The following is a 25,566-nucleotide window of genomic DNA, read 5'->3' on the forward strand; positions in this document are numbered from 1 at the left end:
TTTAGTTTCCAACTCCTGTGTTGGAAATGGTTTGTATATCCAAAGAGAAATCAGAGGGGAATGAAAAAGAAAAACAGCTTGAGGGATGCAAGAATCTCACCATACGTTTAAGTAAAGAAATAACAATCCACTTGTAATAGGACTGTCCCATTAGGGTCCCTGACTGCCACAAAAATCTCAAGTGTCCTACCCTTTTCTTTCTTAAATTCACCACCTTAAGGTAATGAAAACAACATGACTCTGGATTTGGACTCATCAGATTTCTTCTAAGGCATACTTCAGTTCTCCAAAAATTCTCTGGAGAAAAACACACTCACCTGAACCTCACAGTCTCAGTAGATGAGATACTCTTGTTCAGATAAATCTGCTCAGACTTCTTGGAAGTGATGTGATCACTGAGAATTTCCCATTTTTGATTATAGCTCAGAGAAAATAACAGTTTTCTCTTTGAGTAAATTTTCAAAACAATTCAAATAGAGTGCCTGACTGCTTGTAGAGACAAAATAAAGAACTTAGGAACAATTAATTCCTCTTTCAAGTAAATTTTCAAGCATAGTAATTGAGAGGAGAGGACATCATTGCTTTGTGTAAGGATGACCTTTTTGAGCTTCCCAGGCTGGCAGAGCCCAGCTGAGATTGTGATGCTGATGCTGCAGTGAGCTGCAGGCTCTCAGGGAAGGGGCTCATGGGCTGGCATTGTCTCCATGCAAACAGCAGGGCCCCTGTCCCAGCACAGCAGGGCAGAATGCCAGGGAGCTGCTCCTGCAGCAGCAGGAACACACATTCCCCAGCACTGACCCCTGCTCCAGGTGCTGCTGCGGGCTCTGTTTCACATGAGATGTACAACAGCAGGAGAGCACGGATGGGTCAGACTGGGAAATTAAAAAAGAGGCCATTCACACAAAGGAATGAGAGTTAGGTTTGAAAATCATTCAGGCTCAGATGATAGTACGATATCATCCATAGTACCAAGCATTCTATTTGTTAATATCACACATGGTACCATTTTTTCCATCTTTACTTATTAATGTGGAATTTGTTGTTGTGCTGTTTTTGTCCTCTATAAAAAGAAAAAAAATCTATAAAAATCATTGTTACTGATTTGAAATGATTCCAAGAGTCCACCTGCATTTCCCCCGACACATTTTGAGTCGGGGTTGATACCTGAGAGCACCTGGGTCCTTAAGGGAACAGCCCATTACAGTCCACGACAGTAACTATGTCTCTACGATTTATGAAAAGAAAGCAATATGTGCCTGTTTCGGTGCCTGTCGTTTGCCTACCAATGGTGCAGTGCTCCCCATTCCAGCCCTCTCTGCATTCACACTTCCCATCTTTACAAGTCCCGTGCTCGGTGCAGCGGGGGTGGCACACACGCTGGTCACAGCCCGCTCCCGTCCAGCCCTCCTCGCAGCGACAGGCCCCGCCGATGCACACGCCGTGCGTGCCACAGTCCACCGAGCACACTTCTAGGAGAGAGAACAGCAGTCACAGCCAGCCTCAGGGACAAGGGAGCACCACAGCAGCGCCTCTGCTCGAAACTACGCTCACGCAAAAGCTGGCCCGCTCACAGTCCGATCAAAGCCGGCATTGAATTTTTGTTTAAAAGAAAACTAAATTAAAAGTTGCTTTGATACCTTAAGGTTTTTCAAATGCCTTTAGATTTTTATATTTTTTAATATAAATGCCTTTATATATCAGAACCCAGGAAATTCTTCTGACTGTCCTGGATGGCTCGAGCTCCTGCCAGCAGGCTCAGAGACCTTGGCACAGAGCCAGACACCTGTGACTTTGATCTTGACCCATGGAAAAAATTACCAACCTTATATGAGGATTTACAAGCCACGAAAGTTTAAGTAGAATGATAGTTAATTTGTCACAGGGTGAAAAGTAGAATTTTGGGTTTTTAGAATGGGGGCTCGGGGTCCCAAGATGGAGGAATTTGGGCGTACTCTGTTCTTCTTCTTGGCCTCCATCTTCTGGGTGATGTTGGCACTTTTGGATTGGTTTAAGGTAGAAACTCACTGTCTAACATAGGTGATAGGTATTGGGAAGTTATGGTAAATAATGTACACGTAGTTTTTAGTATAAAAAGACAATCCTGCCCTGAGGGTGGGGTGTGCCTCAATCCAACCTGCCAGACAGACCTCAGTGGGTTGGAGAAAGAATGTAATAGATAAGAAATAATAAACAACCTTGAGAACAAGAACAGAAGAATCCTGACTCCTTCTTCATCTGCTGGGCTGGGAAAGAGAGACTTGTACGTATCTCAGAGTCACTCTGACCAGCAGAGATTCTGAGATTTATATTTTAAATTTTTTTAATCTAAATGCCTTTATATTTTATTAATATAAATGCCTTTATATTTTTCAAATCCTGTACTGCATTGGTACATAACTCTAAACTCCATGTAAAGTGTTAGCTGCTGTCTACACATTTCGGTCAGATGAAACAATTCCTCTGGGCCTGCAAACTCAGGGACACCCTAGAGCCTCAGGCCATGAAAAGTACAAGCAAAAGTGAATTGGGGGGGAGCAAACTGAGGGAATATGACTTTATTACCTGAAGCTATAACCCTTGATATGTAAATAGACCTAACCTAAAATTGTCTGAAAAACTCATGACGATCGTCCATCCTGGGTGTAGTCTCTCTCGGAGGATTTTGACTGCCCAAGGTGCCTCTACAGAAGGTCTTTAATATTAATAAATACCCACTTCATTCTCTTAACCTTGTCTAGCCTCTGTTCTAGGTAGGCACTCCAAGGCATCAGTTTAAAAAAACCTGCTAATGTGCACTGCACAGAGCTGCAGAGCTGCGTCCCCCACGCAGACACAAACATGTCAGAGGTGCTGTCCCCAACAGCAAAGGAGGTGAGCAGGTGGCTCTGCCCTACTCAAACCTGGACCTTGAGTGATTTTGACAGATATTGATTTGCTAAGAATTGAGACTGAAACTCACCTAAAATTCATTTGGCAGAGAATGGCAGCAATTCAGGGTCATTTAGAATGATGGGTAAAAGTCACTTTCCAAGGAGAGATTTTGTATTCATATTACTAACATGGTCAGTTATCTGGTGTCTCACTCCAAAAATTCTACTGCTCTCTGCCAGCTGAAGTTTCAGATAAGCAGAAGGGCCTTTTGCCCCATGCATCACCAAAGAAAGTGGCAGCAAAACTCTCATTCTTGAATTTTTCTGACTGCCTATCCATAAAGCAGAAAACACATCTTGATATTCATGTCACTGGTAGGGTATTCCAGCTGATTAACCTTAGGAAATAACTGAATTACTGTGAAAAATGTAAATATTTGTCTCCATTTGTCTCCAGTGTTTTGAGACACTTGGTTTTGACCTACAGCACCATCTCAAGGTTCAACGGAAAATGTAAAAGCAAAATTCCCTGTATTCTTTTCCCCAGAAATAGAAACATTGGGACATTTTCATTTACAGCCGGGAAACCGAAGTACACTTATGTAACTTTTTCAGTCTAAAAGAGAATCAGTGTTAGAACAAAACACAAACGCCTAACCAAATTAAGAATGTCATGAAAATATATATAGAAGTACATTCACAGTTTTTCCCAACAAAATGAAACAAGCCCAATCATGTAACAAAGACAACTTTCTCGATTATTACTGCATTTCAAACTCACCATAGGTATTAACCTTTGAACAAAACAGCAACATGATTGCAAAATTAGGGGAAAAAAACCTCTGTCTTACTGTGGATGCCAAGGGACAGAGAGAGAGAAGAGGAACGGCCAAGGGACAGAGAGAGAGGAACGGCCAAGGGACAGAGAGAGAGGAAAGGGCCATGGGACAGAGAGAGAGGAAATGGCCATGGGACAGAGGGAGAGGAACGGCCAAGGGACAGAGGGAGAGGAAATGGCCAAGGGACAGAGAGAGAGGAACGGCCAAGGGACAGAGGGAGAGGAACGGCCAAGGGACAGAGAGAGAGGAACGGCCAAGGGACAGAGAGAGAGGAACGGCAAGCGTTTCTCACAGCAGCTTGTGAGAAATTTTAGGGAGTTGTAAGGATGTGATAACTTGTTAAGTATAAACAATCTGCAGGTGGTGTTTTTCTGCTTTGACTTTCTGTTCTTCTCAAGGAGGGTGTATGAGGAAGGTGTTTTTGTTAACTAGCCAATCAAATAGAATGCATTGCATCACTCTATAAAAACCGCGCGGTTCTCTCGAATAAAGCCCTCTTTGCTCTTTCTGCAGGACTGCCTCCCTCCTGTTCCTGTGCCATTGGCGGTGCCAGAGCGAGATCTTACCAACGGAGCAGTCGGGGCCCATCCAGTTGGGGTCACAGGTGCAGAGCCCCGTGTCGGGCAGGTAGGAGCCGTGGCCGCTGCACTGCTCGGGGCACTGCGCGCGCGGCAGCTCGCAGCTCGCGCCGCCCCAGCCCGGGCTGCACAGGCACTCCCCGTTCACACACACCCCGTGGTTGGAGCACGTCGGGTCCAGGCAGTCCACTGCAGGGGAAAACAAAAAACGTGTGCACAAGGGTCACTTCACACCAGGGGGTGTTTGGAAAATGTGCTCTGCAAAGTCTGGACAGGGTGATAAATAGAGCAAACTGAGGGAGCTGTCCAAGTCATATTAATACCTGGTCTGAGAATGGGAAAGTGAGGAATTTACATTTTATATTAAATAAATCAAACAGGGTTTGACTGTGCAATGACAGTTTACTGCAGGAACGCTGTGCTGGAGAAGCATAAAGACTTAAAAATAGCACTTAAATATAAATACATATAGTCAGAGTTCCACACGTAAACCTGGAGACATTTCTTCTGAAACACATTGAAGCGCCAATGACTCATGTACTGTATTTCAAGTACAAAATAATTTGCAGTTATAAAGAATTTTTTATTTGGAGGATCTTTATAAAAACTGCTATTATTACTATTAAAACATTAGAGCACTGTTTGAACATTAGGACAGCCTCTTCAAGTACACAGACGTCAGAATGTCAGTGGCTTTCAGCTTCATTTAGACTCTTAATCATTCAGGCACTTCTGAATGTCTGATCCATGGTCCATTAGTAGCTGAGCTGTGAAACTGAGAGCCCTTGTTACTTCAACACATATTCTAAACCAGGAGATTGTTTCTCTTAAAGAAGCAAAACCAGATACAGATATGGAATTCAACCCAGAAACAACAATGTGAAAACAGTTATGATGGAAAATGATGCAATGGAATTTCAGTTGCTATTTCAGTCCTATAAAGGAATGTTACAAGCTGTCTTTCAAATGAACTTTATCAGTAACATTATGAGTTTCCAAATTTTTATCCTTTATCATGAATCTGTATAGCAATACTGTGCTTTACTGCCAATACCCACATGGAGGCTTCACCAAGTACCTTTTACTGTGGAATTGAAGGTCAAGGTCAAATTCATGTCTTAAATAACTTGAATTCATCTCATGACTGGTATATATTAGCTCACAACAGCAGGACCAAGAATGATTTGCATGCTCTCTCGCTGCTCCAGGAAGATCTGAGTTTATAATGAAAGTGATTTATCTCTCATCTTTTCCAAACTGATCCTTCCAAATTAAGGCAGAGACATTTTCACTCCACCTGATGCGAACAATACTCGATCTTTCAAATCTCAACTTTTCTATAAACATAGAACCCTGTCAAACTATTTTATTTAGTTGTAGAACATTTAAAGCAAGTATATAGATTAGATACAGGCAGAGGATTGAGACAGGTGCATTTAGAGATGCAATAAAAGAAGTTATCGAGATACAATAGTATAGAATTCAGAATACAGTAGTACAGGAAGAAATGACTGTAAAATTTCTTACAAGATTTTCATTTTAATGATGACATTGGCTATCATTTTGGGTTTGCTTTTCCTTTTTTACTTTCAGATTTAAAGCCAAGTCAATTGGACATGAAAATATAATGCAATTTCATATTTATAGGTAAACCATGATTGACTTATGGTTCACCTCAAAGTTGATAAATTCATAAACTGTTTTAAATTACACAGAGTGCTTGTCCTCTATTGTTACTCCTTCTTTGTGCTTAGCCAGTTATAACCTGTCTGAAGTTTACAATGCATCTTTTGTACAACTGCTGTTGAACTCAATGGACACAGAGCTGTGATAAAACAGTCTGATTGAATAAAGAAGTAAAGTACACAAAAACTTAGGTCAATCTACTTTAAAGATGAAGGTTACTTTCCTCCTGCATTTGGTCTGTTCTGGGTTTTTTTAGGATATATATTTTAACAGAAAATGTAGAAGGGTAGTACGTGTATAACATCGTTATAGGACAGCTAACTTTAGGAGATAATGATAACTCATAATGTACTCTCCTTGTCAGGAATGTATCATCTTCCTTCTCAAATGAAAGCACTAATGAAAGGAATGTGGAGCATATGAAAAACACCACCTTCTGCTACATAAATTAACTGTCTTCCCTCTATCCTGAATTACAGTGCTCATGCAACTTTGAGTTATTTCTACGGAATGAGCCTATCAATGCCCTAAGCCCCCAATTTCCCTTGTTTTACAGGATAACACACTAAACACCTTTGTCCTTTGTTCCAGACAAATGTGCTTTACAGCTGTTTTGTTCTATCATCTGGGTAAGTAGCAGCTTTCAAAGTTTAAACTGAGCAGAGTTTTTACTCTGAGCTCCAATCTTGTTCTATTTTAATACATACTCAGAGTTATCATCTCAGGCCAGATCCTCGCTGCTGAAATTAGCATAATGTGATTACCTGCAACAGAACTGCACTGGCTTGTGTTGCAGAGGTTCTGGCCCTGAGGTGTAGCAGGGTTTACAATGGTATTTAATCAGGATTTATCCACAGACCCTCTTTGGTGTTTAAACAAAGGAGAATGCACCTTAGCAAGTATGTTAGGCTTGGAACTCTCAGCCCCCTGGCAGCTCAGATCATTAGAGCTCATTTAGTATTGGGCCCTCTGTAGATTTGACAAAAAAAGGTACTGAAAGCAATTTATATCCTTAAGGACAAAAAGGAGGTCAAGGAGTTTTTCAAACAATATGTACCATGAAGTCCCCAAAGAGCCATGAATTACACTTATGAAGTTAAATGTCATTGAAAAATGACTCGACCAGGAAAGTGACAAGAAAACCACCCTAACTTAACCTAATTTGGCAATTTCACTTGTGTCCCCCCTAAAGTAGACTGAATGAAGCCTGACAAATACCCCACTTCATCTTCTGTGCAAATTTGTTAATAGAAAAACAGTGTTTATGCTGCAAAAATTGTGCATCAAAAATATTGATTTTGGTGTCACTTTCATTTCAGGTAAATTGTTTGAACAATATAACCATGATGAATATCAGAAATAAAAAGCTATTGGGAAGGAAAAAAAAAAAAAACGCTGACCCACTTATTCTAATTCAATATCCTAGTTGGAAAATGGCAAATGAATCAACCTTTGCCATTCCTTTTGGAAGTTCAAATCAATAGAGGAGATTTCATATATTATATAGAAATACAGAAATATTATTTCTATCATTCTACCATTAAAAGTGTAAAATTTCTATTAATGCAAAAACTTTAAGTAAGACTAGATGATTAATTAGACAGACACCACTTCACAGTGTACCCTTTCTCCCATAGCACTCGAATTGATGCGAGAAATGCGTACAAAAGAAATGGAATTTTAGAGTAGAAACATGGTGGTTGATTTTTATTTATTTGCAAATTAATTCATTGACTTATTTATTGCCCAATCATATATGCAAAAGGTTGCTTTAACCTTTCTTGTCATGTTATTCGCCCCTTCCAAGTTTGTAATCAATACCTCCTACCTTTGTAATTCATTTATCTTTTTAGGAAGAAACATATCCTTCCAAGCACAGTGTTGATTAAATAATGTATATCCCTTCATCTCACACAGCCATTCACCTCCCAAAAAGCTCTGTTGACTGACAGATTTGTTGTGCTCCCAATTTTGGCTGGAGTTAACCCAATACCTTTGCAAAAAGGCCTGCACTGGCTTTTTCTACTTCTCTGGAGCTGCTGATGTCTCTGCTTCACCATTCCAAACATTCACCTGAGGATAAAATGGATTAAGCACTACAGGAGCCTATTTCTCTCACAGAAGTTTGGGGATCCAAGGCAGATAGATCCATGGGGATCCATGGCCCAGACAGACTACAGCCATTCTAGAGAACTGAAGGCAGAGAGAGAATTCCATGCAAGTACCTGAAAATTACAATAAAAGTGAGGGAGGAATGGCTTGCAAGGTAAAATTTCCTGAATTAAATGAAACAAAGATAATTTTAGGCTATCTACCATAATCTCTCTAATAACACAAGCATTTATACAACAACAGAAAATACAATGAAATGTATAAAACTTAATGAGACCAAGCAAACAATTGCATTTAGTCCCAGAAAGAGAGGTTCTGCAGTCCTGGGGAACAGATTGGGTGTTGTAGAGCATGTTAAAGACAGCCTTTTTCACTTTGATTTTCATGAGAATGATAATTACAGCAAGGCATTTGAGATAATTTTTGAAAATCTCCTAATATCACGCACTCAGGTGAACTGAGAACTACAAATTCTAAGGGGAAAAAAAAAAAGATATTACAGCATTTTCTGGATTTAGTTTAAAACATAATCCATTAAAAGCAATGTAAAAACTCTTGGCTTCAACTGAATTCTGGAGAAAAGCTCTAACAAGCAGTGTTGAGAGGGTTTAGTGGAAGAAGGTGACAGGAATGAACTGAACAAACAATTGCAGTCCCACCACTGAGGATCCTTGGTTTCTTTGTTTTTTTCCTGTTACCACAAGTTCACTCAGACTAATACCAGATCTAAAGGTGATGACTGTCCTAAAGGTGATGACAATAAAACTCTTAGTGGTTTCTTTATCCAGAGTTTTCTTCCCTTTCTTTTCTGATAGGAGAGACAGCTGTTTACTATAGAGTAAGATGAAAATTAATACACACAGTATCAATACAGCTCTGCAACCAATTCAGAATAATCCAGAGAGACTCCTCAGCCCTAACACCATGACATCCCAGCCCTACCACTTCAGTACTCAAGCTGCTTCTCTCTTTGGAGGATTAATAAACCCTGGAGCACAGTAATATATTTTAAAAAGAAAAGCAGTCCAATTTACATTGTGCATTCTAACAGAAAACAGCCATTATTGAGCTTAATCTATGACCACATTCTGCATGGGCTATTTTAAAAAATTTGTTCATTCTACATACTCAAGGAATTGGATGCTTTGAATCTGAAAAGCTTTTCTGCATTTAAAGGACAGTTATTGTTCGTGTGTGCCATCCACCTTTCCTTAATCCCATATGATTGCAGCCAACAGGAGCAATTTGCCCCTGATTAAGTCTGTAAGTAGCATGGATATCCAAGTCTTTCAAATATTTTTAATATTTTTCATCAGTTTCTGTCTTAATAGTGATTGATATGTGCTTTGTGTGAAGTTGAAGCTATACAATTTTGTCCACCACTGCTCCTTTTTCCTCTGCATTTCCCATCTAAATTGTTCGGTAAACATAGTCCATAAGAAAAGATTTTTCTTTGCTCTTCAACAAAGGAATTATTCAGGTTTACTTTTGGCAGACACTCTTAACACTGCAAAGCAATGTATGCAGAAGGCCTGAAGTTTGGTCTGAACTCTGATAAATCAGTAAAATTGTGGTGGACTATGTTTTTACCCTCTTTTACCTGCTACAGTAGTTTTATGCTGAGATTTTTATTCCATTCTTTCCTTTTTTGCTAGCCATTAAATAGCTCCCAAACCCAGAAAACAAACTAACAACAGAGAAAATAAATATCCTACCTTCCTCACAGTTTTCTCCTTTATAGCCCACAGAACAGACGCAGTTGCCCTCGATGCAGGAGCCATGACCTCCACATGAGGGGTCAATGCACTGGCTGATGGGCACATCACACTCTGGACCTTTCCAGCCACTGTAGCACAGGCAGGTGCCTTTGGAGTACTGACCATTGCCACTGCACAGAACGGGGCAGGCAGCTGGAAAACGGAAGGGAAGGAAAACAACGCACAGGGTCATGCATGTAGTCATGTAAAAGTGCACTAAAAATTCACTATCACACACACTCAAACATGTTCAGTTACTGGGGAAAAAAAAATCTGAGATAATTCGTGGTGGCTCAGTCTTCATTTCCCAAACAAATCATTTGATTGCTATTTAATAAAGCACATATGTGTTGGGCATTCTGAGAATACAACCCCTATTCTTTGGAGAACGCTGATAATGTTTGGGATAACTAATGGGGTAATGTGAACAGATTTGAGTTTGACATTACTCTGCTTTGTTTCTCTAGGTAACATCCAATTTTCACAGATAGAACACAAAACATTCAGTCCCCACAACAGCTTATTATATGGCATCTTTCTTTTACCATAACACTTCTTTATTGTAATGTCCCCAAACTTCTTTAGACCCTTTGCTCTTCAGTAAGAACCTTGAACACAAGAATGACACAAGCTTTCAGCTACTACAAATGCACCTTGGCACCACTATCCCTGCTGAGCCTGGTTTCCCTGAATCCCAGTGACAGCTTTTACCCTGTGTGCACTGGCAAGAAAGCACCATTAACCCTTACCCCTCACTACTGTGTTATTAAGGGGGTAAGACATTCTCAGCAAATATTCATTTATGCAAATAAAGTGAAGCTATGAATAATAAAAGTAGTCAGTAGGTCTTGGGTGCCAGGAATCAGATGTTGTACATATGCAGAGCAATGGAAAGAAACAAGTGGTTAATTAAAACCCAGGTGCACATAAATGTTTCCCTAAGTCATATTCACTCCTGTGTCCTCATGTCTCCCTTGGGAACATGGCAATCTGTGAACTTCTGGGCCTGTCAAAGACTGGCTGTGTGGGCACTAGCCAGAGAAATGGAAAAAACCCCAGAGAAATAACAGAAAATGGGAGTAATGAAGTGAGTCTTTAAGAAAAGCTTGGAGCACTTTTGTGCTCTTCTCTCTGATGCAGTTTGATAAAGACAGAAAAGTATTTCCCTGTCTTTTCCCTCTTCAAAGTAATTAGAAATGAACACCCGGTGTTACAGTGCCAAAAATATACTCAAAAGCTACTATTAATCATTAAAAGGTCCTAATGCCTTCTTGGCTTCTATTATCCCTTTAACCCCAATGATCAAGAAGAACCCAAGTAATTGATTTCCTACAAAGAAATGTGCAATGGTCCAGTTATTCAACTTCTCCATTGTTCAGCCCTGCAATCCTTATTAATCTTAGCTGTCTCATTGATCTGCTGCAAAAACACATTTCAGGACAGATTTTTTTGTGAATTTTCTTATATGATAGGTGAAAAAATTGATCAGAAAAAATAAAATTCAGATTTCTAACCTGAAATGTTAACTAAAATTTAGAGTGCTGAGAATTATTTCAAATAAAACTACAGATTAATGGGCTGCATGTCACAGAATATGACATGTATAATGTTTTTTGGCCTATTTTTCTTCTAGAATAGAACAATTTCAAAGTCAGTATGCTGAAGTTTGGGGTTTGCTGCTGCTCCTATGTCTTAGATCCATATTATCCATCCTTTGGTAGCAACAGGACTTCATTCTACTTCATTCCTGGTGTTCTCTCTTACTGTAAGTTTCGTCCAGATGCTTTTTTATGCAAAAATGAACAGAAATTTGAACAAAATACAATTTCCATCAGCAACTGTAGGTGTAGCAGAAGGAATTACAACTGACCTCACCCCTGGTAATTCACAGCTGTACTAATTACCAGAGAAGAAGAACAGCCTTGCCCTTAATGGGTCACAGCTGTGACTAATAAAGATAAGTGTGATAGAAGGGGTGGGCTGGCTGGTCAGGGAGAGCCTGGGGGTAGAGGAGCCCTGAGGAAGAAGGAAAGATCCAGAGACACAAAGAAGAACAGAACAAGGAAAAGAGGTGCTGCTGCAGAAGACCTGTCTGGGTCTGATGGAGTTAGAGATGCTGCTGGAGCCTGCAGTCCCAGTTGAGCCTCTGTGGGCAGAGGGAGCAAGGAAACACTTGCAGTCACATTCCAGCAGGAACAGCCAGCAGTCAGGGGCTGGCAGAGGAGCCAAGAGTAGGAGCTTGCTGGGGTCGGAGTCAGGATGGCTGAACTATACAGGAGAATAAACTGGGACCCTTTTCATGTTGTTAAATGAGAGTCTGTGTCTTGGCTCATCTCTACCCTAATGACAGAGAGGTCTGCTGCAACAAGCAACATTTTCATTTCAGATGTGATCTATGTTCACACGTGCTTTACTGAGTTCAGTGAAAAAGTTGATAAATTTCTGCTGGTTTCTGAGCTAAGTTTACTCAGCCAGCTGTACTGAAACACCACACAGACAAATTGTCCCCACACTGCACTCCAGGACAGTCTATCCTGCATCTTTTTGCACCTCAGCATCAAACACCTTTCCATGATATACCACACACTGAACTAACAGCAACTTGAATGCTGTATGACTATTCCTCCTGGCTGCATGCTCCCCTGAGGAGCCTGGCTCAGCTCCCAGCACAGCCTTTCCCTGATCAGGTGTGCACCTCCTGCAAGTCACCAGGTGAGCCAGAAGGAAAGGGATCAACCTGGCACCAACTCCCCTTTTTGGCTATGAAGATCTGGGGGCACAATTCCTTTGTCCATAACTCTCCATTTCACTGCAATTTAAAGGCTTGTTTTGGGCTGACATTGATACATTTTCTCAAATCAGTATAAGGAAGGTAATAATTTCTGTCCTGCTCTCTTTGCACGGTGTAGAGGATTTTGGACAAGTGATCACAATGCAGCCTGTCCTGAAGATCTGGAGTGATCATGAGTGTCGAGTTTCTTGGTGTCATCTTGCACACCCTGAAACACTGTACAGACCCTGGTCTTTTAATTGGAACTCACTTTAACACAAAAAAAATCTCTCTCTCTAGGACAAGGCTCCTGTATATGGTGGTTAAGCCTGCAGTCCCTTTGGTGAAGTCCACCACAGAAGGAAGTAAATATTGCTGGATGTGAATCCTCTCCATGTTTCCATGGCACTGCACAGACTCAGAGCTGTCACTGCTGATGGTTTCTCAGTGTGGATTCCCCAACTGCACTGGACACACTTGCTGAGCCCACCCAGCTCCTCACCACACTGTGATAAAGCTGGTGGAAAGAACAGGTCCCAGGAAGGATAAATGAATCTGTGGGCAGTTTCTTTGGACAATCTGATAAGTAATAGGCAGTTTCTTTGGAGAAACCACATTTGTTCAAGTAGTTATAAGGATAAAAACTTAAAGCTGACTCACAAGCTGGATACAAGTGAGGAACAGCTCTTCTTGTTTTGTTTTACAGACCAACATGTGAATCAACTCCTGAAAGGAATTCTATTCTGCAAACCTCTCCTCTAGCATGAAAACTCAAATAAAGACAATAACTCTATTTAAACAGCACACTACCTTGAAAGAGGGACTGAGCAGAAATAACCCATTTTAAAAATAAATAAAAGAGAAAACAAAACAACAAAAACATCCAAGCTACTCAACTATGACCAGTCTAGACCCAGCTAGAGTGGTCTGGACCTGTAATTCTGTTCCGGACACCTGCTGTAAGATCACTTCTCTGCTCGCTTTGTCCCCAAGTCTCATTAAGCAATGGGTAACTGCAGTCCAGTTAAAGGTGATGGGTATCTTCTATTTGGAACTTGTCTGGGGGGAAACCATTCTTATATCTCCTGCTTTTGACCTGGATCTGCATGGTTCAGCTTCTGGGATACCAGAGCCTGGCACTGCAGAAGAAAGGTTACTGGATGGTGCTGGCTCTTGGGCTGAAGAGCTCCCACAGCAGTTTTGTCAGCGCTCCCTGACTTTGCTATGGTGCTTCAGGAATTTAAGAAAAGCTGAAAGCCATGTCACAGCTTTTCATTCCTCTCTTCATGTATCTATCAGGTCAAAGGTCTTGCTGTGGTTCATGGATCTGTTCAGTCCTTGTGCAGCTTGTCTGTAAGTTGAACAGCAAACTGCCCTCAGGGGTTTGCCAGGGCAGTCACAGTGCCAGTGACACCAGAACTGACTCTGGACAAACAAGAGAATCTGTCACTTAACCCTAGGGATGAAGTGGATACAGTTAAGATTAAGGCCCTTGCAACTTAAAGCCATAGTTTAATCTACAACCCTCTGCTGGAGTTATTCTGCAAACTATAGGAATATCAATTTGAGAATAAGAAAAACGACAGATTCTGGGACAGATTTTAGCATTTCCCAGACTGCCATGTCACTAAGATTGCAGGAGAAACACGTTAGCAAGAATTCAAGAAGGTCTAGGTTATTACAAGAAGCTGGCTTGTCACTGCTGTACTGAACAGCTCTTCATGACTGTTTTTGCTATGGGTTTATATTCTGTCCTTTGTGAGGAGGAGAGAGAATCAAGCTGCTTTTCTCTAGAGAACAGGAGCAGGTAGCCTAGACAGAGTTCTGCTATGCCTATTTCCTAGATCATATTGCTGCAGGATGAGACCCAAACCAGTCCACCTTCGTTTTACATCCTGGCAGCTTCAGCTGATGTGCAAACTCCTCAATAATATTCTGGATTTCTTGTTATCTAGGACTTTTGTGTTTCCCCATGGGAAGTGGGCAGCTCCTGGTCCAGGACAGAACTGATTGCTCAAAGTCTGATGAAGCAATGTGGAGGAAGGTGGTTTATGTAAAGGAACAACCAAGCTCCATCTCATTTCTGTGGAGAGATTGACTGTGTAGCTTACACCAGCACTGGTAAAAGGTGGACAGAGATCTTCAGGAGTAGCTATGGCGACACTCAGGCAACTTAGGCCCAAAGGTGTATGTCCTGAGTGAGGTCTGGATGAGCACAACAGCTATTAACCTTTAATGTTCTTTGGTTATGGGATGATGCCCTTTACTTGGATTTGAACAAAATCAGATGAAAATTTTAACACAGGGCTCAGCTGATGAACAGACACTGCAGACCCCCGAGTCCTGCATGTATTTGAGAACACTGATGGAGCAGGAAAGACAAGCCAAGCATCCCTCTAAAAGTTCTCTCTCTAAAGGATATTTTGGAGCAATGTTCATAGTCCCTGATGCATGAGGAAAGGTGATTTGGTAACAGCCTGTTACACACAGATGAGGAGCAGAGATGGCCAGGGGATAATGCCCAAAGTGTCTGGCACCACAAGCCACCAGCTCTTGTGTCCCAGCTGCAGTCTGTGCACACACTCCTTGCACCCCCTCCAGTGTCCACACACACATACTCACCAGAGCAGCTCTTCTAAAGCATGGCAAGAAACCAGCAAAGGATATCTGAGGAGACAAACGCTTGCAGGCTGTTGAAGAACTTGGATTAGTTACACAGCTGCTGGGCTGAGAGGCTTTCCCCTGCTACTTGAAGCTCCAAACAGGATGGGAAGGCAGAGCTCTGGCTTGGTTTCTCTTGCTGTAGAGCAAACATTACCCTGGTGCAGAGAGTCCTGTACCACTAGGATCTAGGCTGTCAGTTCTCTACTGCAGACTTTTTTCAGTTCCTCCTCAGAAAATAGACAAATTGGTATATTTCTCTTCAAAATTATTTGAGTCTCTGGGCACAAATATATGCAGACTGAAAAGGTTTTTGAATTTGCATCTACAATGCTTCCCTGTCCTGGACCAGGTCAAAAGCAATGCCCTTATATTTTTCTTATTTTGCAAGCAGCTCAGTTTTTCATTCCAATGTAAATTTTAAAACATGGTAGAGGAAGAATATAATTTTTGGTCCCATCTAATTTTTTAATGTGTGTATCACAGAATTTTGTGCTGAGATGCCCATGACAAAACTGCACCAAGAGATGGCATTTGGGTAAGGGCCAGAATGGTTGTATCCATAATGCTTGCAAGCCCCAATCTTGCACAGAAACCACATTTTTCTTACCCCAAGCTGGAGTGCAAAAAAGATGAGCTTGGCTGTTTGTTCACCGTGTAAATAGTATGGAAAATCAGGACTGAGTGTTCAAGTATGACCTTAAGACTGAACTAAAAGAGCACTTGGGAATTATCTACAGTGCCTGAGCACTGCTGGCTGTTCCATCAAACAATTTTAACAAGATTAAATGACAAGTTAAAACTCATAGAAGAACATTCTGTGATTGATCATAGAATTTCAACAAATTCATGGAATGAAAATCTGCAAAGGCTACTGAACACAAAGAGGCTTGGTCTGTTGTAGAATGTCCCAGCACATGCTACCTCTGGAACCAGAAGAATTTAATGGAGAAGCAACCAAGACAAATAAAACTATAAAACTTTTACTCTCCCTCAGCTATCTGCTGTATGTCACCATCACAACTGAAATCCTGGGTGAAATGGAATTTTGGTCTCAGCCATTAGAGCTTTACTTCCCTCTAAACAAATAAACACACTCAGAAAAAGAGCATTCTGAAGAGACACTATTTATACTCCAATGTAAGATACGTTCAGTCATTGTTGAACTGTACAGAATTTTGCCACACTTAAGAAATATATTTATTTTTATCTGTAGGTGCTCCTGATTAGGAGGAGGGAGTAAATTTCAGTCACAAAAATTCACTGAACTGATTTGGGCAGCCTTGCTATGCTCTTTGGAGATGGAATTGCACAAATTCATTGTTATATAAAGGAGTGGATAATGCAAGCACGCTTGCATAATGAAACTGAAGTTGTCTTTTTTTACACTGACCACCAGGAATTGAATTGAAGACAGATGTAGGTCAAACTTCTTAGCACTGAGCCCTACCAGGGACCCTTCTGGGTGCAGTTCCTCTAGGGGATAATTAATTCAGACTCTGTAATACCTCACACTTGGACTTCCTTTTAGCAGAGATTAGGCTGCTACTGCTGAGAGATTATGCATGATTTTGCCAACTCATAAAGAAGATGGATTCCAGTTTTTGACAGTCTAATCTGAAGCCTATAAATGCACTCCAGGTCAGCTCCAAACTGGAGCAGAAATAGAGGAAAGAGCCAAGACAAATGTTGTGTACAGCTGCCTGGTTCCTAACGTGATAGATCAGAGCAGAGTCACACTGTACTTACTGGCATTTTTCTCTTTTTGGTCTTTATGTTGGTGATGCATATGCAGTATTTAGACTACACATAATAATTTCTCTTCAATGGACAAATTAGATTAATAAGTAAGCAGATGAAGTTCTGTTTTACTGATGCAAGAGTTGAATCCTACAACTGTCAACCAAAGCTCCAAATAATTTTAGATTCACTGCAAAAGCTACAATCAAGTTCCCGTTCTCCTAAAATGAAGTCATACCTATTTATGTATGAACAATCTTAATCTAAATGGCCTAAAATCAACAAAATCACTATACCCAAAGGAATCAAAAGCATTTGCATTTTAGAAAATCAGCCCAGTTATTAAAAAAATTAATTGCTGTCAACTTGATCCAAAATGTTGGCTCCAGACTTTGCATTAATATTATACACAAAAAAGAATTGAGACATCCCTTGTTTTATTATACATCCCATATTACACCAAATATTTGCCCTTAATTATCATACCCCTTGTTACACCAAGTATTTGCCCATAGACATTTCTAAAAAATTAGAAAACATATAAATCTATTAGTTGTAGTCTGAAAATACAATGGTGTTGTTTGAGAACACTTCCCTTCATATGTTCTGTTTAAACCTATTTCAATCAGTTGGCAGCATATTTCACTACTTGTCTGCAAACTTCGTACTTTTTACTGAAATTCATTTGAGGATATGAAAATCTGAAATAACTTCTAAGACCACTTCATGGTTTATGTTGTTTCTTTTTACTAGTTTATGCTAATTTTATGCTACTTGCATTGGGATAAGCTGCTCCACCCTAGCAAAATCATGCCCAGGAAAATAATTCTGGAATGGGAAACTGAATGAATCCAGGACTGTGTTCTCTCACCTGCTCTTTGTGTCCCACAAATGTGCTATTTGCACAGTCAGGAAGAATGGTGTTTAGCTAGTCTGGTGCTCTTCAGAGATCACTAAATTCACTAACTCCCATCAGGCTGAAACATTCTTAACAACAGTGACAATTAGAACGATCTGCAAAGTCTTTTTTAGGTTGCTCTAAGAGCATGTGCTCTTCCAAGCAGAAATAATCTAGAAACTCATCCAGAAGCAGGAGAACAAACAACTGTGAACAACTGTCACTGGCATGAGGTGGTTCAGCAGTTACTCCATGGAATGCTTGGAGTGCAGAACACAGAACTAATTGAAATGGTTTAACAGTAGAGCTGTCCTGCCCTGGCTGGCACCAGGTCAGCATCAAGAAGCAAAGTCTCTCCCAGCAGTCAAGCTCTGCTCTCCCTGCCTCAGGTGCCCAACACCAGCCCCACCAAGCTCCCAAGCTCTGCCAAAATGCACATTAGCAAGCAAGGGGGAAACCCACAGAAGAATTTCCAGAAGGACAAAAAACCCATCAGGTGTGTCAAATCTCTGACATTCAGAAACCATTTGGGGAAAGCAGCACACGCTGACTTAAGCACTAAAGTATGGATGCTTTAATTAATCCGGGGTGAATTTAATTGCTTTAGTTAAGTGGAAATCGGGTTAAAAATGATGCAGAGCATGCTGGGGTGTGTTAAAAACATGACATATGAGTTGGATGAATCGATAAATTAAAACTGCACAGATGTTTTAATTAAACCCGGCAAACTTAACGAAGATCACTAGAGACTTTTAAGCCTATGATTAATTCAATTCATTTAAAATACCTGTAGAGATATGGGGATGCCTCCATTTTGGGAGTTATAGAAGTTCTCAATCAATAAGTACTTAAGCTCTTCTACAAAAAAAATGGGATGATTTTTATAGAAGTGACTGGACAGCATTAACTGCACAATTAATATTTACATTCTTCTGAACACTCAGCAAACTTGCTTTGGCCCAAATTTATCACAAAGGTCATATTTTTTCTCATGCCTTCAGTGTGAGCCTATCCATCAAAAAGAAAACACTTGCTGTTCCCCCCTCTACCATTGCACAAAGTACCTGTTTCCATTAGATAATTGCTTAGCTTAACAACTGTTACCAAAAAATCTATGTAGGAAATACAAATGTGTCTTCCCACACTAGAACCAATTTCCAGAAATGCAACAATTTTTTTGAACAGTCTCTTTGAGGTTGCTCTGTTGGTACAAGTAAATTTTGCTTGATTATTTAACCCCTGTAATATTTGCAGTAACAATAATGCAGTCCATAAGAATAAGGAAATCAAAACTAAGCCAAGATCAAATACCTCAGAACTATTTTAATGGTAGATTGAGAGGACTGCAGCCCCATTACTGCTTTTGTGAAGATGAGCTTAGACAATCTCACTAACCACCAACAAGGATCTTAGATGAAGATTTTGGAGTGCTTCAGGGGAGGGAAAGAGACCACTGTTCTGTGCCACCGGAGAAGGCACAGCTGCACATAAAAAAAAAGAATTTCAAGTGGCATAAAACAAACTGCAAATTGGAGATGGAGAAAAAGGAGGACATTTGAGTGTACTGACACTTGATAAATCAGCTAGCTGTGCCAGGGGTCAAATGTCTTGAGGACTTGGTTCTGTCAGTACACTCTGGATTCAGCTCTTGGTCAGCCTGGTTGCTGCTTTCTCCACCTTGGCAGAAGGTCTGCACTGTCACTGCCTGTGCTAAGAGTGCAGTTCCCCACACAGTGCAGAAGGTGATTTGCAGCCAATCCACATCAGGTCCTGCCTCTCTGCTGCACCCTTAAAGAGCAGCACAGTTCAATCTCTTTTTCATATGCATCAATGCATTCAAGGAAATGGAAGTTCCCTTGCTCTGGCTCTGACTTAACACAGAAGAATGAGACTGATCAGTTTGCCACTTATTTTATGCCTTTGAAAAGGAAGGAAAAAAGCCAAAGCAACCAAACCAACTCCTTTTCTGTGAGTAACACAGAATCAGAGCTGTGAAATTCCTGCTTTAGATAAAAGCAGTGAAGTTGCTACAAGACCACGCAGAGAAACAAGTTTTACTTCCTACCAACAGATGGGAACCAGCAGATGTTGAAATCAGCTACTGTCATAGACAGGCATGTAGATATTCATTCCTATGTTTTGATAACTTCATCACTAGGAAAACTGTGGAGGAAGGCAGAACTAAACTATTTCAGAGTGTTCAGTTGCCATCTCATTGGAAAGAGTCAGTGAGGAGTCAAAGAGATGATGCTTGAAAAAAGCAGCAGTGAGATGATGCTCACAAACAGCAGCAGTAAGGACAAACATCAGATACCAGAAATTCCCTTCCAAACCTAAGTGCTGTGATCCACAACTGAAAAGCACTAACTGCACAAAGTCACTCATGCTTCTAGAAAAAGGAACAAAAAAAAGTGAAATATTTCTTCCATTATTTTTGGTAAATTTTACACCATTGCCAGTGAATGGTGCAAAAATTATTCCTCCTGTGGTAGTGGCTTAGCTCTGGCTAAACAGCAGTGCAGTAGATGCAGAACTGCACCCATAGCCTGCAGCATTCAGGGTATTTAAAATGCAGGCTGGTTTGGTTTCATTTCAGTTACTATTATTTGCCTTGTTAAATTTACCAGAAAAGTTAAATCATAACATGTTTAACTGCACAGTTCCACATTAGCTGCAGATATTTAAACATTTTTCTACATTTGAATTAGAGATTTTTTTGTTTGTTTGAGAAAGAGAAGGGGGATGACAGTTAACTGAATTTAATCTTACTGAAGTAAGAACTAAATATAGAAAATATCTAAATTACAGTTTTGAATCCAGATATAGTGTAGGTGTGAAAAAAGTCATGCATGCTGAAATCTGAGGCTGTGATTCAGGGCTGTTTCTGTTATTCAGGGATGGCAAATGTCTAAGGATGTCTGACAACAGCTGTATTTCTATAATGTGATTTACAGTACTGCTTAATCATAGTCACTTCAATGACATTTACCATCATCACAAGGACTCCAAGATGATCCCAATACAACTGCCAGGATGAACCCTTAGAACTTAATGAAATGAACAAACACCAGTACAATTCCAGGGAGACAAAGCAAAATAAAACCAAAATGTAGATTGCAATACAATTAGATAAGCTAACCAATTAAGCACAAAAACAAATTACAAGGCATACAGCACAGAGAGCACAATTCAGCTCAGCAGAACAGAATGGGAGAAGAGAAATTCTTGGCCACCAATGGAAGTATTAGGAAGGAAGAAAAGCTTTTTGGCTTGCCAGAACTAAGCTGCACAATGGTTTTTGTCCTGCGTGTATTTATATGGATGTCCACTTCCTCAGAACCTTTTGAAACATTCTACTTATTGGAACTCCATTGAAACAGAAGATATTGGTGCAAGTGGATGTGTTTGTGCTGCACAGGTTTAAGAAGGGAAGAAAGAGAAGTAACTGATAACACAGCAGTCTTCAAAGGCAGCTGTGAAAGATCAAATGAATGTACCCAGGTTTTATTAAGTATGAAAATATTACATAATGCTGTTAAAGAAAAAACCATTTAGAAGATTTTACTGTGTTTCCATGTGCTTTCCATCTTGAACATAAGCAAAGCAAACTTTCTCATAATACTAAGCCAATAAAATTTGGTTCCAGCTCAGCTCCAGTACTTGCTGCCTGTGGCTCTCTTTAGTCCCTGAGTTTCTCCAGGTGGGGTAGTGAATGACCACACAAAAATACCCAAGTGTTTGCTGAAATTAGAGAATTATAATTCCTTACATGTCCACTTTCCACCTATGATAATTTGTCCATCACTGGCATCAGTCAATTATTTTCTTCTTCCTCCATTACTGAATTCCTCAGCATTACCCATTATTTTTTTTCTTAATCCTTTCAGCTTTGTCTAAAATCTTCTCCTGCAGAATAAATCTGCCTTCTTAGCTGCACCACTATTCTACAAGCTCTTTGGGAAAAGGAATCATGCATAATTTCAAGTTCATAGGCTACAGCATGAACTCAGAAATATCTGAAAGGACAATGTAATTCACATAGAGAAATTCGCCTGTATGTTTACTGGTACTTTAATACAGAAAACATGCTAATAAATTGCCACATGAGATGCAACTATTAGGTGTATTTATCAACTTTAAATACATTTCTTTAAAAAATTTAAAGCATTTTTGTTTCCCTGTAGAGGCCCAACCATAACAAAAAGAATGAAGGATGTACTTCTAAACAACAGGGGAATCCCCACTTAAAACGATTCAGGACAAGATCTTTTCCAGATTATTTCTTTATAACCCTAAATTCAATGCTGGAATCAGCAGAAGCTGTAGAAACTTTAAGAACAATGTGAAGTTAATATTTTGCATGTTGAAATTTATATTCTTAAAGTATTATATACTCAAATACTTCATTATATACCCAGATACCTGAAGTATTATATACTCAAGTATTCCCAATGCTACAAGCAGCTCCTGGGTGCTATTTCAACTTTGCAAATATTCTCTTACAAAGAATGCAGAGGGTATGAGCACCAGATCCAGCCTGGTGCAGAAAAGGGAGCAGTCTGAGCACTGCTAATCCTCCTGCTCAATCTGCACTGTACTGGAGGGACAGGTACACATTCCTAGGCAGCAGTGAAATGTTATGTGTTAAATGCCTTGTGTTCTAACAGAAATTTAACAAGGTATCTGCTGTAGAACTCCAGAGCCCAGCCCCTCCATCCAGCCCCCTGTTCTTACTTCCAATCTCCAGGAGGATCCCTGAGGATGGCTAAGGAAGCTCAGACCAGACACGATGGCTCCTATTGCCCTGAGCCCCTTCTGGAGCCATGAGCACTCACAATCTGAAAGAATTCAGCCTGTGACCCCTTCAGCCCTTGGCTCCTGCTTAAATTGCCAATTAGAAAGAGCTGCAGTGATGGATTTTGTGTTGGCTCTCCTTGTCTGCCTGACACTGGATCAAAGCTACTATCTTATTTCATGCAGGCCAGGTAGCAGCTGATAGACAGCAATGCCTGTCAGTCATTGTCAAAATAGGCTGCATGCCTATTTATTTATTCTGTAATTAATATTAGCCAGAGTTAATGGCACAAGCTCCTTTTTAGAGTGTAATGTAGTTCTGTAAAACCAAGAAAAACAAGGGCAGGCAGGCAATCACTGCCCTGCACATAAAAGCCTTGAAGGCAACTGAGGACATGACCAGTTAGCAAGAAATGAAAATAGCCTGCTAATAAAATGCGAGACTGGGAAAACAAGAAGAAAATTTATAACGAAGGCACTTTAAGGTACTGAGTCAGAGAGGTGGGAACTGCTGGTGGGGAACACTGCCAAAGGCAGCCTTGTCTGTTCAAGTATCAAAATGATGCTTCCACCCACTGGGAGAGAAGATTTGAGTGACAAGCCAGGGCTGTGCTGCTGCTGCAGCACGCACAGAAGTTGGCACACACACACACATAAATACACAAACCCCAAAAACAAACCCACCCAGAAAGAGATACAAAGAGAGAAGCTGAACATGCTGGATTCTGTCAACTGCAAGAAAGGATGTGAGATATGTGTGGGTGACAAGTCAGGAATGCAGCATTTCCAGAGAAAAGCACACATTTTTTTTCTTCCTTCAATGGTACAGTGTAAGTGTAAGATGATACATGCTATGATTATGAACATCTAAAATGCTTACCAGTAGTTATTTCTTTGAGTCACCTTTTTTTCTCTATCTCACTTTTTCTCAGACCTACCCTGCATTCTTACTCTATCAAAGTGGAAAATACAGTCATTCTACTTTTCATTAAGGTTCATAGCCTGGATTATTTTTTTTTTTCCTCACCTCACATTCAGCTTTGACAGTTTTTATGGACTTTATTCTGAATTGCATCTCTAGGTCAGAATTCTGCCCTGGCTTCCAGTAAATAAAATCTACATTAAATGAACACCTTTTTCTCCCCACTGATAAATCCAGTCTTCTTCAGTCATGTTTATGTGCAACACTGCTTCACTAATTATATTGTTAATTTATTAATCTAACCTTCAGCTGTGTGGTTCTTCTTTGCCAGTCTTGTTTCAGGTCTCTTATCTTATGGAACATGAACTTCATGCTCTAACTTCATTTACAGATCCCCGTCAGCCCACACTGCTCACTGCTTGAATTCTGACTTCAACCTTTCTAGAACTTAGGATAGGATGCTTTTGAAAGTGAAAATTTTTAACTGCTTTTTTTTTTTTTAACTGTTTCAGACTGCTCAGTCTCTCCTCCGAAGGCCCCATTTCCCTCCATAATCCACAAAGATGTTATCTGCCCCATCTCCCCTCTGCAAAACTGCCTTTATCAGTGCTGCCCCAAGATGATGACAGTCACACTGCTGGCGTGTTTATAACCCTGCATTTTCACCGTTTTTTCCTGTATCTTCCTATCTGTCAATTGGTTCCCATTCATCCCCTTTCAACTTGCATTGAGGTGGTGCATCGCTGGAGTCAGGTGCTGCTTTTATTTGTTTGCTTTGTGTGTAAAGGATTAACCACAACAGGTCACCTTTAACTTCTATTATGGCTCAGGACAACATTGTAATAATGCCACAAACCTGGCACTTTTCATACTTGTGTTCCTCTCCAGATGTTTGCTCTGCAAGCCCATCTGGGGATGGCATCACTCTGTTTGATCTACCCTCCCTCATTTCTCTGATCCATAACCTGCTCTTGCATTTGCAGGGAGCCACTTGAATAGTTCAATAGTTCAATACCCTTTCCCCAGTTTGATTGTGCCACCAAAGGCCCAAAGTGCTGCCTCACCTCAGCTTCCATCTCCTCCGTGAGGCCATGGCCATGTGCAGGGCAGGCAGAGGAAAAAGGGGATTCAGCATCCCCTCACCTTTTCCTTCAGAGTCCAGGCAGCTTCTGTCTGCTTAAGCAATTTCCAGTTCCTAAAACTTCAGCTCAAGTTCTGATGACAAATAGTGTTTCCCTGAGTCACACAGAGAGGAGATGTGCACTCCCAGACATGAACAGCTGGACATCATTCATTCCTGTGGGCCATGTGCTCTACAGCAATGAACCAAATACTGAGTTATTCTGCAGGATGCACCCCAAAATTTAATGTTGTCCCCATTGCAATCACTCCCAGAACATTGTATGCCACTGGGAGCATTCTGGAGATGGCACAAAGACAGCAGTTTCAAGCAGTGTGTTCCATGGATGAAAAAACATTACTTTATGCACTGTTGTCAAAGCAAGAAGCCTCTGAAAAGCCTCAGAGCAAGATGAGTCTCAAACAACTGAAATTAGAGAACAACTACAAAAATGCAAGAGTTGCTACTTCTAGTAATTATACCCTTACTTACCTAATAATTGACAGCTTTTTACATTTTTTATACAGAGATTAATAGCCCACACATAACAAAGAAAATGGCAATGGTAGGAATTCTTACTGTGGTGCAAACAGCAAATCCATTAGAATATATTTAAAGAGAGAGAGAGACTACACGTTACAGCTTTGTAACTATTTCAAACTAAATAGATGTTGCAAAAGAAATAAAAAGAAATTTTAAAAAAACCTACCCTTCTTTTTATACTTATTAAAGTGGCGCCGTCCTTTGCCAGTAAGCCAAAAACAAACAGAATGAAAATAAAATAATGAAAAACCCACACAAGGAGAACAGGAAAAGAAA

General features: G+C 40.4%; 1 protein-coding gene across 17 annotated transcripts in view; it reads right to left on the minus strand.

The window, feature by feature from the left end:
* Nucleotides 1–25,566, minus strand: part of TENM2 (teneurin transmembrane protein 2) — an 883,055-nt gene that overhangs the window by 76,398 nt on the left and 781,091 nt on the right. For 8 of the 17 annotated variants that reach the window (XM_071443114.1, XM_071443119.1, XM_071443113.1 and 5 more), the window contains 4 exons: nucleotides 25,457–25,489; nucleotides 9,801–9,995; nucleotides 4,276–4,476; nucleotides 1,257–1,469 (listed from right to left, as the gene is read on the minus strand). In XM_071443114.1, the coding sequence (XP_071299215.1) occupies nucleotides 1,257–1,469; nucleotides 4,276–4,476; nucleotides 9,801–9,995; nucleotides 25,457–25,489 (642 nt within the window). The remainder of the gene's footprint in view (nucleotides 1–1,256; nucleotides 1,470–4,275; nucleotides 4,477–9,800; nucleotides 9,996–25,456; nucleotides 25,490–25,566) is intronic. The other 9 variants (XM_071443122.1, XM_071443121.1, XM_071443125.1 and 6 more) reach the window with 6 other exon arrangements.

Source organism: Agelaius tricolor, unplaced genomic scaffold (assembly GCF_023055355.1).
Source record: "Agelaius tricolor isolate 1412-34295 unplaced genomic scaffold, bAgeTri1.0.p SCAF_18, whole genome shotgun sequence".
NCBI classification, from domain to species: Eukaryota; Metazoa; Chordata; class Aves; order Passeriformes; family Icteridae; genus Agelaius; species Agelaius tricolor.